This window comes from Mesoplodon mirus (assembly GCF_964341445.2).
Source record: "Mesoplodon mirus genome assembly, chromosome: 9".
NCBI lineage: Eukaryota > Metazoa > Chordata > Mammalia > Artiodactyla > Ziphiidae > Mesoplodon > Mesoplodon mirus.
This window is the reverse complement of record NC_138985.1, coordinates 115,173,941-115,189,671: the sequence shown is the minus strand read 5'-3', so window position 1 is coordinate 115,189,671 and position 15,731 is coordinate 115,173,941. Positions and strand designations below refer to the sequence as shown.

General features: G+C 49.2%; 1 protein-coding gene across 1 annotated transcript in view; it reads left to right on the top strand.

The window, feature by feature from the left end:
• Positions 1–225: 225 nt before the first annotated feature.
• The window catches only part of PTPRN2 (protein tyrosine phosphatase receptor type N2), a gene marked incomplete at its 5' end in the record, with an annotated part of 710,841 nt that continues 695,335 nt past the window's right edge, over positions 226–15,731 (top strand). The window contains one exon of the mRNA XM_082632697.1: positions 226–325. Coding sequence (XP_082488823.1) covers positions 226–325 — 100 coding nt within the window. The remainder of the gene's footprint in view (positions 326–15,731) is intronic.

Here is a 15,731-nt window from a genome sequence, read left to right as displayed (position 1 = left end):
GGCGCTGTGGGCCAGGAAGGCCGGAGCACGTTTCGCAGACCGCTCCCCGCGGGGTGGGGGCGGGGAGTGGGCGTGGCCGGCCGGCGGGCGCGCGGCGTGTCGGGGGCGTGTCGGGGGCGTGGCCGGGCGTGTCGGGGCGGGGCCGGCGGCGCTGTCCGGTGCTGAAGCCGCGGCAGCGCCGGGAGCGCGAGGAGGGGCGGCCGCCATGGACTGAGCGCCGCCGACATGGGGCCGTCGCTCGCGCTCCTGCTGCTGCTGCTGCTGCTGCCGCGCGCCCCGCCCGCCGCCCCCGCGCCCCGCGCCCGTCCGCTCCCGCGGCTGCTCGGTGAGTGGGGGTCGGGGTCTGGGTCGAGGTGGGGGAGGGGCTCCCGTGTGACTGAGGGGAGCGGCGGAGGGGGCCCGAGTGGGGGCGGGGGGTTCTTGGTGCGAGAAGGCGGTGTCGGGGGCGCCTGGGAAATGAGGGGCGGGGGGGAGGAGGTGAGGGCCGCGCGGGCGTCGCGGGTCCGCTCGTGCTCCCCCTCGGTTTGCGGCCCCCGGCGGGCGCGGGGCGGTGGGAGCGCGCTCTGCGTGGGCGACCCCCGCATGGTCGTGCCGCGTGCGCCGCGGGCCGCGCCGGGGGGCGGGCGGGGCGCCCGGGGGGGCGCGGGGCCTTCGCTTCCCCGGCCTCTGTCCGCCGCGGGGTCCTCTCCGCCCCGCGCGGCCTTCTCCCCGCTGCCAGCGCTCGCAGTCGCACGGACATTTTCCTGCCGTGACGGGAGTGGGAGGGCGAGGGTGGGAAGCGCCAAGGGGAGCGCCCCGAATCGCCTTCCTGCAGGCGTGGCCTTTGATACTCCGCCCCGGGAGCAGTTGGGCACCTCCCTCCCGCCGCGCTCATCTTTGTGTGCAGGAGGCCTTCCAGCCGCTGGCGTGCCCGCGGCTTCAAGGCCGGAATAAACGGTGCTACAAGACTGAGCGCAAATCCAGGTCCAGGGTGGTGGAGGGGACCTCGCTCCGCCGCCCGCCGCCTCCTCCTGCTTCTGGTCTCCTTGGGCTTCGCTGTCCCAAACAAACGGAAACTGCAGCGAGCGGTGGACAGGCGGTCTCCCCAGACTCCTCGCTAATGCGGCCACTTGCCCTGAGTCCCCTGAGTCCCTCTCTGCTTTCCGGGTCTCCACACGCACTCCCTGGCCTGGTGGGCAGCGTCCTGGCCTGGTGGGCAGCGTGGCACAGTTGGAGGCAGAGCTGGATCCAGGAGGTCCTCGCCTGCTGGGGTGGAGTCCTGGGGTGGAGTCCTGGGGTGGAAGGGTGTGTCTGGTTGACCACATCCTGGGGTCCTGTTGTCAGAGTCACCTCGGGCCCTGGGGGCCGCTCCATGCACAGGTGAGCCCTGCTTGGGGAGGCTTCGGGGCCTGGCTCACTCTGCCTTGAGCTCCAGGGCCTTGCCCCAGATCAGCAACAAAGGCCGAGCTGCGCGCTGGTCTGCTTTTGCTGGGCTGTGTTCCCTCCTTTGTCGGGCCGGAACTGGCATATCACCTCACGTGAGAGCTGTTTGCTCAGCTTGCCAGACACCACCCTCCACATACACACACACGGTCAGGGAGAGCCAGGGTCAGCTGACACTGGCCAGTCAGTGTTGCAGGGAAGGCAGCTTCTACGAGATGAGGGGGAGGCTGGTCCTCGACTACTCTCTTTCCTTTGTAATTGCCAGTTCATAGCATTTTTCAGAAATCGTAGAGAAAGGAGGAAGTGGGGAGGGGGTGGTAGCTCAGGGAGGGAGCAGGGAAAACCCAGGGCCGGACACATGTGAAGAGAAGAGAACTGCTAAGCTGCCCAGGACAGCACTGCCCGACACAGCAGTGGAGTTCCAGCTACAAGCAAAGTCGAGTCATATCACTGAGAAGGGGTGACTTATTCTCCCTCTGTTCACGATGTGGCCCAAGGGAGCCTCCTGGATGCAGTCTTGATGTGGGACAACATTAGGGGCCCAGGCATTGTTAGAACTGTCTCAGGGACTCCAGGTGATCCGTTTAACCTGCTGTATCCAGGGATGATTGGACACTGCCATGGCAGTGTATACAGGTAGTGAGATGGAAGTGTGGTCTTCCCATTTGGGGCCCCAACCCGGGGTTGCATGTAGCCGTGTCTACCTATGTACGCTCCCAACGTTCTGTTCACCCAGCCTTATGACCGTGCGCCGTCCTCACCCGGAGGGCTGCTGCCTTATCCTCAGGATTCACATTCACAGTCTCCAGAAGGTGCACGGGGAACCGTGGTCACCCATGAAAGGCATGTGCTAGTATTTTTCTCTTTCTCAGCCATCTGGATCTTGTTTGTTAGTGGTCACACCAACTACAGTGTCCAAATAACGATGGACAGGGAAAGATGCACCCAGAGACCTTAGATCTGGCCCCAACCATGTCACTTGTACCTGTTTTTTTATTTAGCTCTTCACACTCAACTTCGCGTTAAGGCCTATACGACACATGGTTCAAGGAGATAACACGTTTTTGCTGCTCACTTGCACCATGAAGTTGTAGGTTAGAATGAAGGGTCAAATGTCACCAAGACCTAAGACCAGTTCTTTTTGCACCAGATGCCTTGCCTTGAGTGAGGGGCCTCTTCACATTTAGACAGTGAAGGAGCTCTTGTTGAAACCCTGGGTTGACTAAACTACCATGTCTGAGTTTAACTTCATTGCTCTGAGCCACATGCCATGGCGAGGCCTTATTTCCACAGCAGCTGATGGCAGCTTCCCACTGACAGTGGATGTCGCACCTCTCCCTTTCTCTTCAAGTGCACCCTTTCCACCTTTATCACTTTAGCTTCCTGACCTTGCACCACCCATTCTGCCGATGTCTTTCTGGTGCAAAAGGCTCCCTTATGGCACATGGTGTCCCATTATTTGTGACACTATTATCAGAGTTGAATGGGGCAGGAATAAGGCACCCCTTCTCAATGATATGACTCAACTTTGTTTGTAGCTAGAACACCATTGCTGTGTCGGGCATTGCTGTCCTGGGCAGCTGAGTGATTCTCTTCGTATAAGTCCATCTTTGGGTTTTCCTTCTCCCTCCCTCTGCCTTTCCCTGTGATTTTACGAAGTCCTTTTGTTCGGGTGCTCAGTACTTTTTCCATAAGGCTGATGCGAATGTGAGCCTTTTGTCTTTAAGCCATTCTTCAGTTACAGGGAGGCCAGTTTGTGAACCTGCTCCGGCAGCCTCCATGTTTAAGGGCCATCATGTTAAAGACCCTCCTCTTTTGCTAAAGAAAAATGAATTTCCTTTGCCAAAGGACAGAGTCAACCTTTCGTGCAAATTTTGCTTGGAGAATCCAAAGTCAGGCCTACCCAGTGCACCCGGCTTTGAAGATGGGCGGCTGTTTCTTTTTTCTCCTTTGTTTTTGCCTCTCGATTTGCCCACACATAGTTTTCATTCGCTAGTGAGCCCACTCCCGGAGCAGGAGTCAGCTTGCTTTGTCACCTCCATGGCATGGCGTTTATTTTTAAATCAAAGCATCCTTCCTGCCACAAAAGCACAAATCCATCTTTGCTTCTTGGGGCCTGGAGCTGTTGATTTTGTTGGTTGTATGGTGATGAGCAGCCTGCTCCTCCCCCCGAGAGAGCCCTGCTGCCTTCTCTTTGGCTGTGAGCCTTTCTCTGCTTGTTGTTTCCTCCTCCTCCTGCTCTGGCTCCTACAGCCTCAGGTGCTGGTTGATGTCCCCATGCAGAAGGATTGGGGCACAGGGAAAACCCCAGGCTTCCGGAAAGGGGAGGTACCAGACAGTGGGCTCGCCCACGGATGCAGAGGCGTGGGGTGGAGCTGTGGTGCGGCTGTCTCCTGTGTCCAGAGACGGCGTTAAATGTGTCAGACTCAGGAGGAATGTGTAGGGAATTACAGAGGTTTTTAGATGGCTTCCTCTCTGTGCTAAGCTTAGCTGTGCATCTCAGCATCTTGCATCTCTTCTTTTTGCACCTGGTTACCAAGATCACCATCAGTGGTACCCACCAAGGAGGTGCAGGGGGTGTGCTAAATTCATAGTAGTCTGCTTTCTACTTTCCTCTCGGTGGTGGTGCTGGTCTCCGCTGATAATGTCTATACGCCATGAGATGTGCAGACTTGCTGGATTCCTGGCTTCCCGTGAAGAGGGGCAGTACCAGCACAGTGAATCTGCGGCTCAGGCCGGATGGAACCCAGGGCTCATCACCCCAGGGCGCATGTTTTGATGAACTCTGTGGCAGTCATTGGTTCTTTTACGTGATAATAATTTATGCATTCTGAGTTTATTTTGTTGTGTGTTTTACATGCAGTATTACCTAACTTGAACATGCAGTTATTCATCCACTTTTCTTAGGATTTTTGGAAGTTAGGAATATGGGGTGAGGAAGTGGAGTGAAGTGTGGAGAGCTGGGGTCAGCTGAGCTGTCATCACGCATGGTCTTATCAAGAAGGGTTTCCATCACCATGACCTCTTGGAGCATTACCTTAGAATTTCAAGATATGTTATACAAGGGTGTTGGTAACTAAATGTGATCCAAACTAAAAATAACCCTCTGGCTTTGGGTGGTAGATATTTAAGATATGCCTGGTTATGTGCAAATATTGCTAGTTTAAGGATTCCTTATGTGTGGAGAGGTGAAAAAAAGCTTAAGAAGTGGACAAAAAGGGTTTTCATCTAGATGTATCCCAGTAGACGCAGGCCTGGTGAGGCTCAGCTAACTAAGAACCTATCTTATCTCTTCTGACAAGACGTTCCATTTCCTGAGAAAGCAAACAGTTGAATTCATGGCAGACAACTCTGTGCCACAGAAAAGCACCTGGCAGCTGTTTTCACATTAGTCTAAATTGACCTTCATAAATGTAGACCCAGCTGGACTTATTTTTCAAGTCTTGGTTGACAGGAGGCCAGAGAACTGAAGGAGCAGAAAACAGTCAATGCCCTTTTCTGCTGGCTGGAAACAGAGTGTGTGGAAGGAAGAAGGAAATGTTTTCTTTTAACTCATGCTCTAACAACTTGGCCATGATCACTACTCAAGTATCTAGGGCAGGAAGTGAAAAGAGGTGCGGTTCTCCTGGAAACACTCATGGTCACATGTTAAGTGACATTTTCGTTTGTTAGTTGTGGTAAGTGGGTGACTCCCATGTTAGCCAGAGAAACTGAACTTTGGGCTAGAGGTGCTGATGTGTGAAACATCAGGGCCTATATAATGGCCTCTGTGTGTGACGTGCAGAAATAAGGAAGCTGTTGAGGGTTTTGTGATGATCACTTGGCGTTACCTCTCCTGTGTGGAGGTGGGTAAGAGGGCATTTGGTTTACTTATTTTGTGTTTATCTGTTCTCTCCAGTCGTATTGACTGTGATTCAGAAAACACAAACACACGCCCTCTCAGCCTGTGTGACTAGTAGTGGTTTCCGTGAGGGCAGTTGGAGGGTGTGATGGGCTGGAGGGGATGAGCTAATAGTTATAAAACAGATTGGGGTGATTTCTCTTTTTAATCTAATTAAAAATGATCACACAGTGAAATGGAGTTTTCCTTTTGGTATATGGTTCTATGTATAGATTCCAGTGACAGGAGGTAGCACGGTTCCATGACCCCAACATTGCCCCATGCCCTCCCTCTGTCCCTTGAACCCTGGCAACCCCGGGAGTACTCTACGTGTGGTTACGTGTACGCCCCCGAATAGCTTTGATAGGTAAGCGTTTCTATCTCCATTTCACAGATGGAAACACTGAGACTTGGAGTGGCTAAGAAGCACGCTGTAGGACACCCAGTGCTAGGATTGGGTCCTGGGTCTCTGACCTTTTCCAGCAGATGACCCCAGGATGGGGCAGGGACACCTCTATAGGATGCAGGTCCCAGCAGAAGGACCGTGTGATGTTAGAACTTGTCCCTCCAATTCCACAAGAACAAGGACATCTGGGGCAGGGGACATTGGTTTTCCAAGTTGGGATTTGTTCTGAGTGTCAGATTCAATTATTTGGTTAGCTGTTCTGGGGAATTTTGATGTATGGAAATGGATGACTTGTTTCTGGACACCTTTAGCCTTCCCAAGATGGCAGGAGTGCAAGTGCCACCGTAGCATTCACAGATTGATGTGTCCATAAACTCTGTTCAGAATGCCTCTGGGTTTCCATCTGCTTTTTAAAATGTAGTAAAATACAAACTCCAAAGAAGCTAGCTCTCATCTGAGACTTGTTACACCAAACAGTTGACTTCGGAGTAAGGCATGAAGGAGGGCTTACTTTCATAAGAAAAACTTAAGAGTGGGTTCCGTCTAAGCTTGACATTTAGAGTGGCAGACAGGCAAGGGATGGGGCATTCTGGTCACTCATTATTCTTTCCTGAGGTGTGCTGGCAGGTAAGAGAATGAAGCTCCCCGCATGTGGCATGAGCAGTCTGTGTCACCACGTGGTCCTAAAAGCCCATTTCGCAATGTCCTACGTACAGTACAGAGGGTGTGTTTAGAAGTTTGTTTGGCGGAAGGAACTTCCAGAAGGAAGGCTGAGCTGGCTGCCGAAGGGAAGAGGACTTTACGTTAATGGTGCAGGTCAGTTCTGACTCCAGCAGTGACATATAGTCAACTCGTAAATGGACGGAGCAGCCATTAAAGTTGGCCCTGGGAGGCTGATGCTTTTTCCATCTGGGGCTGTGGCTTTAATCCAGCTCAGAGCAGTAATTAACCTGAGGTACGGCTTGAAGCCAATTCAGTGATATGTATGTTCTCTGAAATAGCTGGTATTTTAATAGCACCAGACGAGGCAGACCAGCGAAAGAGCACAATTTCTCCATGGTGGGTGGGAATGGGAATCTGGAGAAGAAGCAGCGCAAGTTGCCGTCCCCCGGCCTTCCCGTCTCAAGCCGTTTTCTGTCCTGCAAAGGCACGTTGCTTTTACCAAAAAATACTTTGGGTCTTCTTGAATCTCCTTTTCTGCTTTTGCCTGAAAATAGGCCGAGGTTCAGATCACCAAACTTCCATCTGAGTTAAGTATTGCCTAAGCAAAACACAGGGAAGTCCCAGGGTCAGTTCTGGGAGACTGGGGCCCAGCCCTGTGACTGAGCCTTCCGCAGCCTCATACCTGTCTCCCCAGGGCATCCTGGTCCCTGATTCCATGACATGGTCCACGTTGAACCAAGAGAGGATTCTAGTAGTTTCCAGACACGTGGTTGGGACTGAGTGGATATGGGTCCAGGACAGATTACATGAGAAAAGATACCATTTCAGGGGGCATGTGACTGACTGAGCGCCTGCCACATCTTTCCGTCTGATAATCTTCACAGTTTGCACGCACAGTAGGAGTCAAGAGAAATGAAAGTACTTCACCTAAGCCACTCTGAATTTATACCATGGGAAAAATACCTAATTCTTTGTGTGTTTGAGAAGATTTTATGAGATGGTGGGAGAGCCCTTGGTAATGGCAGTCCTAGTTGTAACCCTACTTGTTTTTAGAAGCTCCAGGTTTCTCCAGCTTGGTGGCCAGACAGGGTGGAATATTGTTATTATTGAAAACAGTGTGACTTTGCTGAGTCCAAGTCTCAGCTGAATTGACTACTGAGGTTTTTGCAAAAGCATTACCATTTAAAGTAGTAATATAGGGAATTCCATGGCGGCCCAGTGGTTAGGATTCCGTACTTTCACTGCGGAGGGCCCGGGTTTGATCCTTGGTCAGTGAACTAAGATCCTACAAGCCTTGTGGCACGGCCAAACAAACAGAAGTCATATGATTTATGTTTTTTAATAAGCATATTTAAAAAACAGTCACCAGCCCAACTAGGATGCATTCCTCATTATATTGTAACAATGAGAACAAATAACGGAGAACAAACACGTCTGCAGGTTATGTCATGCCTTCAAAGAGCTTAAGGCCCTTGAATAAAAGAGGGCTTAAAAATAGTCATACGAATTCTTACACGTTTGAGTGGAGAGTGTAATAAAAAGGGATGGTCCATACTCTTTTTCAAACACAGTAAACACTTTCTTTTAAATAATATTTAACTATTTGATATTTGATAAATGCAGAAATCAGAGCACTTCTGGGGGTATATTTGACAAGCCTAGTTGGCACTGTTTTTCAGTGTCTGGATTTTTGTGTCGTCACCGAAGCATAAACATGTTTGACGGTAGAGACTGAAGGCCTCACACGTCTCGTAGATGCGTTGGGTTCACACGCAGCCCTCGGGACCCAACTTGCTGAGCATGTCGGCCTTCTGCGCCTGACACAGGATACGGCGGCCGCCCAGCGAGGGCACCACACGCAGCGTCCACGGCAGCCCCGCCGGGCCCGGCTCTCGTGGAGAGAGGGCTCCCCCAGCGCGGGGCTTCCGAGTCCACCCCCGCCTGCGCCGCTCACCTGGGGATGTTCTGTGCCGCAGGGTCTGTCGCAGAAGCTGGCCGCGGCGGTGACGGTAGCCGCGGAGCGGGGGCCTCGCTGCCCCCGGGTCCGACTCTGCTGTGTCTCAACTGTGGGCCCTGGGCTCAGGCCTTCGGATTTGGGACCCGGGGTGCGTGGTCCTGGCACCACCAAGTCCCCTCTGGTGTCCGGCGGTCACTGCAGGCTGTCCCTCTCTGCTTGCCTGTGTGGCTCCGCGGGCCACCCCCATCCGCGCCCTCCCGAGGGGAGCTCGGTGACTCTGGCCGGTCGCCTGCCCTCTGAACTGCAGTCTGAGGGCCGAGTCTCGCCGCCCCGTGTTTGGCAGGCCCGTGGGAAGGCAGGTCTTCCACCTGCGTGGGCTGTCGGATTCCTGCTGCGTGGTATCTGCTGGGCGCTGGTCAGGGCCCCGGTGTGCTCCTGTGCTTTGCTCCCCAGGTCCACCCTTTCTTCCCCGCAGCCTTTCTCGCAGAGGAAGGACGGCGGGGACAGGCGCTCCCTCGCTCTGCTTCTGGTTTTCGTCAGGCTCCTCAGGTTCTGGGGACCCGGCCCATCGGTGGGCGGTGGGAGGTCAGGAGCTGAGCTGGCTGTCTTCCGCCTTGCCTGACCGTTTCTGCCAGGGACGAGCCCTGGTGCCCCGCAGGTGAGCGCGTGTGGCCGGTGGCTCGCTGCCCCGCCGCCCCGCCCAGAACCGCCCCCAACGAAGGTCCGACTTTCCCCCGTCCACGGTCCCAGCTCTCCACTCCGGGAGCTCACTCCCAGCCCTCTCCAGGCTGCACCCCACTCCTGTCCTTGCCGGGGGTCCGCCGCGCGTCCCTCCCCAGAGGAAACCGCAGCGCGTGTCTGTGGGGAGGGGAGGCAGACGTGCCAGCGAGATGTCCCGTGGGGAGCAGACGGCGAGGCTGGGGTCCTGGTGGAGCCCTCCTGGGGGGGTGGGGCACGCCCTGGGCCTTACCCAGCAAGGATTCCAAGTTCTTCGCCCAACTTCTGTGTCACACCCAGGGCCTGGAATATGCTTTAAAAAAAGGCTTTTGGCAGAGTGTAGGTGGAATAGGGAAACTGTGGTATCAGAAGCCAAGGCTTCCATCTCTTGCAGAACCAGGTGTGGGCTGAATTTCTCTGACAGGAGCCAGGCAGGGTGCCTGTGCAGGGTGGCCCAGCCCCCGGCTGTGCCAGCGTCTGTTTCCCCGGAAGTGGCCATGCCACCAGGCCTTGGGTCTCCTGTTTGCTTTTGTCTTGTTTGGGGCAAGCACTTCAAAGGGCACGTCAAGTGCGCATGCTGAAAGCCCAGAGAATGCTCTTTTATGTGAGTTTTTCATCACTGGGAGTTTAAGCAGGAGGAAGCATTTTGATGACTTGAGTAAAGAAACCTTTTTTAAATGGAAAAATTATTTCTCAGAATAAAGATTAGATTCTTAGTTTAGTCTGCTAGGAAGCCAAATCACTTATGTTCTATCTGTGATAATTTTTTTTAATTTTTGCATTTTTATTTTATTTTTTTATACAGCAGTTTCTTAGTAGTCATCCATTGTATACACATCAGTGTATACATGTCAATCCCAGTCTCCCAGTTCATCCCACCACCACGCCCCCGCCCGCCACTTTCCCCCCTTGGTGTCCATATGTTTGTTCTCTAAATCTGTGTCTCTATTTCTGCCCTGCAAACCAGTTCATCTGTACCATTTTTTTAGGTTCCACATGTACGTGTTAATATATGATATTTGTTTTTCTTTTTCTGACTTACTTCACTCTGTATGACAGTCTCTAGATCCATCCACATCTCTACAAATGACCCAATTTTGTTCCTTTTTATGGCTGAGTAGTATTCCATTCTGTATATGTACCACATCTTCTTTATCCGTTCGTCTGTCGATGGGCATTTAGGTTGCTTCCATGTCCTGGCTATTGTAAATAGTGCTGCAGTGAGCATTGGGGTGCATGTGTCTTTTTGAATTATGGTTTACTCTGGGTATATGTCCAGCAGTGGGATTGCTGGGTCATATGGTAGTTCTATTTTTAGTTTTTTAAGGAACTGTTCTCCATACTGTTCTCCATAGTGGCTGTATCAATTATATTCCCACCAACAGTGCAAGAGGCTTCCCTTTTCTCCACACCCTCTCCAGCATATGTTGTTTGTAGATTTTCTGATGATGCCCATTCTAACTGGTGTGAGGTGATACCTCACTGTAGTTTTGATTTGCATTTCTCTAATAATTAGTGATGTTGAGCAGCTTTTCATATGCTTCTTAACCATCTGTATGTCTTCTTTGGAGAAATGTCTGTTTAGGTCTTCTGCCCATTTTTAGATTGGGTTCTTTGTTTTTTTCACATTGAGCTGCATGAGCTGTTTATATATTTTGGAGATTAATCCTTTGTCCATTGATTCGTTTGCAAATATTTCCTCCCATTCTGAGGGCTGTCTTTTCATCTTGTTTATGGTTTCCTTTGCTGTGCAAAAGCTTTTAAGTTTCACTAGGTCCCATTTGTTTATTTTTGTTTTTATTTCCTTTACTGTAGGAGGTGGATCAAAAAATATCTTGCTGTGATTTATGTGAAAGAGTGTCCTTCTGCTAACCTTGGGTTTGGTTTGTTCTTCTTTCTCTAGTTCCTTTAGGTGTAAGGTTAGATTGTTTATTTGAGATTTTTCCTGTTTCTTGAGGTAGGCTTGTATAGCTATAAACTTCCCCCTTAGAACTGCTTTTGCCGCATCCCATAGGTTTTGGATCGCCGTGTTTTCATTGTCATTTGTCTTTAGGTATTTTTTGATTTTCTCTTTGATTTCTTCAGTGATCTCTTGGTTATTTAGTAACGTATTGTTTAGCCTCTGTGTGTCTGTGTTTTTTACGTTTTTTTCCCTGTAATTGATTTCTAATCTCATAGCGTTGTGGTCAGAAAAGATGCTTGATATGATTTACATTTTCTTAAATTTACTGAGGCTTGATTTATGACCCAAGATGTGATCTATCCTGGAGAATGTTCTGTGCGCACTTGAGAAGAAAGTGTAATCTGCTGTTTTTGGATAGAATGTCCTATAAATATCAGTTAAATCTATCTGATCTATTGTGTCATTTAAAGCTTCTGTTTCATTATTTATTTTCATTTTGGATGATCTGTCCATTGGTGTAAGTGAGGTGTTAAAGTCCCCCACTATGATTGTGTTACTGTCGGTTTCCTCTTTTAGAGCTGTTAGCAGTTGCCTTAGGTATTGAGGTGCTCCTATGTTGGGTGCATAAATATTTATAATTGTTATATCTTCTTCTTGGATTGATCCCTTGATCATTATGTAGTGTCCTTCCTTGTCTCTTTTTTTTTTTTTTAAATTAATTAATTAATTTATTTTTTGGCTGTATTGGGTCTTCGCCTCTGTGCGAGGGCTTTCTCTAGTTGTGGCAAGCGGGGGCCACTCTTCATCGCGGTGCGCGGGCCTCTCACTGCCGCGGCTTCTCTTGTTGTGGAGCACAGGCTCCAGACGTGCCAGCTCAGTAGTTGTGGCTCATGGGCTTAGCCGCTCCACGGCATGCGGGATCCTCCCAGACCAGGGCTCGAACCCGTGTCCCCTGCATCGGCAGGCGGACTCTCAACCACTGCGCCACCAGGGAAGGCCCCTTCCTTGTCTCTTGTAACATTCTTTATTTTAAACTCTATTTTATCTGATATGAGTATAGCTACTCCAGCTTTCTTTTGATTTCCATTTGCATGGAATATCTTTTTCCATCCCCTCGCTTTCAGTCTGTATGTGTCCCTAGGTCTGAAGTGGGTCTCTTGTAGACAGCATACATATGCGTCTTGTTTTTGTATCCATTCAGCAAGCCTGTGTCTTTTGGAGCATTTAATCCATTCACGTTTAAGGTAATTATTGATATGTATGTTCCTGTGACCATCTTCTCAATTGTTTTGGGTTTCTTTTTGTAGGTCCTTTTCTTCTCTTGTGTTCCGCACTTAGAGAAGTTCCTTTAGCATTTGTTGTAGAGCTGGTTTGGTGGTGCTGAATTCTCTTAGCTTTTGCTTGTCTGTAAAACTTTTGATTTCTCCGTCGAATCTGAATGAGATCCTTGCTGGGTAGAGTAATCTTGGCTGTAGGTTCTTCCCTTTCATCACTTTAAGTATATCATGTAACTCCTTTATGGGTTGTAGAGTTTCTGCTGAGAAATCAGCTGTTAACCTTATGGGAGTTCCCTTGTATGTTATTTGTCGTTTTTCCCTTGCTTCTTTCAATAAGTTTTCTTTGTCTTTGATTTTTGCTAATTTGATTACTATGTGTCTTGGTGTGTTTCTCCTTGGGTTTATCCTGTATGGGACTCTCTCTGCTTCCTGGACTTGGGTGGCTATTTCCTTTCCCATGTTAGGGAAGTTTTTGACTATAATCTCTTCAAATATTTTCTCAGGTCCTTTCTCTCTCTCTTCTCCTTCTGGGACCCCCTATAATGCGAATGTTGTTGCGTTTAATGTTGTCCCAGAGTTCTCTTAGGCTGTCTTCATTTCTTTTCATTCTTTTTTTCTTTATTCTGTTCTGCAGCAGTGAATTCCACCATTCTGTCTTCCAGGTCACTTATCCGTTCTCCTGCCTCAGTTATTCTGCTACTGATTCCTTCTAGTGTATTTTTCATTTTAGTTATTGTATTGTTCATCTCTGTTTGTTTGTTCTTTAATTCATCTAGGTCTTTGTTAAACATTTCTTGCATCTTCTCGATCTTTTTTCCTCCATTCTTTTTCCGAGGTCCTGGATCATCTTCACTGTCATTATTCTGAATTCTTTTTCTGGAAGGTTGCCTATCTCCATTTCATTTAGTTGTTTTTCTGGGGTTTTATCTTGTTCCTTCCTCTGGTACATAGCCCTCTGCCTTTTCATCTTGTCTATCTTTCTGTGAATGTGGTTTTTGTTCCACAGGCTGCAGGATTATAGTTCTTCTTGCTTTTGCTGTCTGCCCTCTGGTGGATGAGGCTCTCTAAGAGGCTTGTGCAAGTTTCCTGACGGGAGGGACTGGTTGTGGGTAGAGCTGGCCGTTGCTCTGTTGGGCAGAGCTTATTAAAACTTTAATGGGCTTGTCTGCTGATGGGTGGGGCTGTGTCCCCTCCCTGTTGGTTGTTTGGCCTGAGGCGACCCAACACTGGAGCCTACTTGGGCTCTTTGGTGGGGCTAATGGCGGACTCTGGGAGGGCTCACGCCAGGAGCACTTCCCAGAACTTCTGCTGCCAGTGTCCTTGTCCTCACAGTGAGACACAGCCACCCCCCACCTCTGCAGGAGACCCTCCAACACTAGCAGGTAGGTCTGCTTCAGTCTCTATGCGGTCACTGCTCCTTCCCCTGGGTCCCGAATCGCACACTACTTTGTGTGTGCCCTCCAAGAGTGGAGTCTCTGTTTCCCCCAGTCCTGTCAAAGTCTTACAATCAAATCCCACTAGCCTTCAAAGTCTGATTCTCTAGGAATGCCTCCTCCCGTTACCGGACCCCCAGGTTTGGAAGCCTGAAGTGGGGCTCAGAACCTTCACTCCAGTGGGTGGACTTCTGTGGTCTAAGTGTTCTCCAGTCTGTGAGTCACCCACCCAGCAGTTATGGGATTTGATTTTATTGTGATTGCGCCCCTCCTACCATCTCATTGTGGCCTCTCCTTTGTCTTTGGATGTGCGGTATCTTTTTTGGTGAGTTCCAGTGTCTTCCTGTCGATGGTTGTTCAGCAGTTAGTTGTGATTCCAGTGTTCTCGCAAGCGGGAGTGAGAGCACGTCCTTCTACTCCGCCATCTTGAACCAATCTCTGTGATAATTTCTAATGGTTGTTTATTCCTAACATATCATAATGAACTTAGATTTTAATTTACACTCATCATAGAAGATGTGGATGCATATATACAGATGTATAACCAAGATGGTGTAAATGACATTGCTGGTGTGCTGTAAACCATTGTACGGAATTCGTATGACAATCAAATGTCTAGGAGAATGGACCAATGCAATAGCAAAGGAACAGTCTGGGAATGAAAACCTTGTTAGTAAAAAACATAGTAAGTGTGTACAGGATAAAGAGTATCAATACTTAGCAATGAAGCTAGATCCTGCTTGGTTACATCTGTTTTGTCTCTGAGAAGAAGTAGTTCTGAAAGAATATCTTGATTTAGTGCTCTTCTGAGAAGATAAAAATGTGCAATCAAGCTGAAAATTTGGATATGTATGTAGATATGCCTGTTCTTATTCTCCAGAGGTTTTGAGGGAGTGAAATATAGATGTAAAACCCATTTTAGGGCGCTAGGAGACTACATTATTGACATATCAGTACGTTAATTAAGCAGTCTATTGGTGATGTTAAAAAGTGATATGTTTGGTCTAAATTGATATTGTTGAAGAATAGTAACATTTGTTTAATGATTAAATGTTTTCCTTAGGAACTCTGAAAGAACATCAGATATCCAGGGTACATTTAAAGTCAAACACTGGGAAAAAAAGAATGTTCCAGATTGTTAGAGGTGATCTTACATAAAATAAGATGTTTCACAAAGATTGTAGAAGATTAAATGGGTCTAACTCCATAATCAAAGCCTTATTTTGAAAGAATCGATGTGGGTATGGGTGTACGTTTTCCAAATGGTGTAATAGTTCCTCCAGTATATCAAAAGCTGCTGCTTTGCTGTGTAAAATGAATAAAGGGGGAAGAATGTCCTTTGAAAAAAGGTGGAGGGTTGTTTTAACTTTCCCCTAGAGAAGGGGGTGTGCAGTTCTTTTATGTAACCCAGTGGTTCTCCACTGGGGTCTCAACTGTCTTGGTGACATTTTTGGTTGTTCCAGCTGGGGTGGGAGGTGTGCTGCTGGGACCTCCAGAGAGGGACCTGAGATGCTGAATGAATGTCCTGCAGTGCACAGGATGCCCCCACCCTGGAGGACTGGCCGGAAGGTCAGCCGGGCTGGCTGAGGAGCCCTGATGCAGATGCGGGGGCTTGGGAGGAGCTGCTGGCTGTGTGCTTACCTGCAGGAGAGGGAGAGGAGGGCTGATGGGGGTGGCAGAACAAAGTGTAACAGAAAGAGATCTTGTCTCCTCTGCATGCCCTCCAGTTCTGGTGCAGTGACCCGGGACTCCCCCGAGAATCTGACCCTGTCACTGTTCTGCTGGAAACCTCGCCTCATGGACGTGGTCCACACCATGTGTGTGTGTACGTGTAGAGTTATACACGTATGTGTGTATATATTTGCAGATTATCTACATGCTTTACTGAACTAATGCTTATTATAAAACAAATTAAAAATAAATTTAAAAGAATGAGAGATTAAACATTGCCAATGATTAATTATTATTGTCGAAGGTACAAAAACTTTTTGTACTCACTAAAATTATTAATATTGTTTCAGATGCTTACTTTTAAAGTCTTTTCAATCTCAGTGGCTTCAGGGTATAACTCCT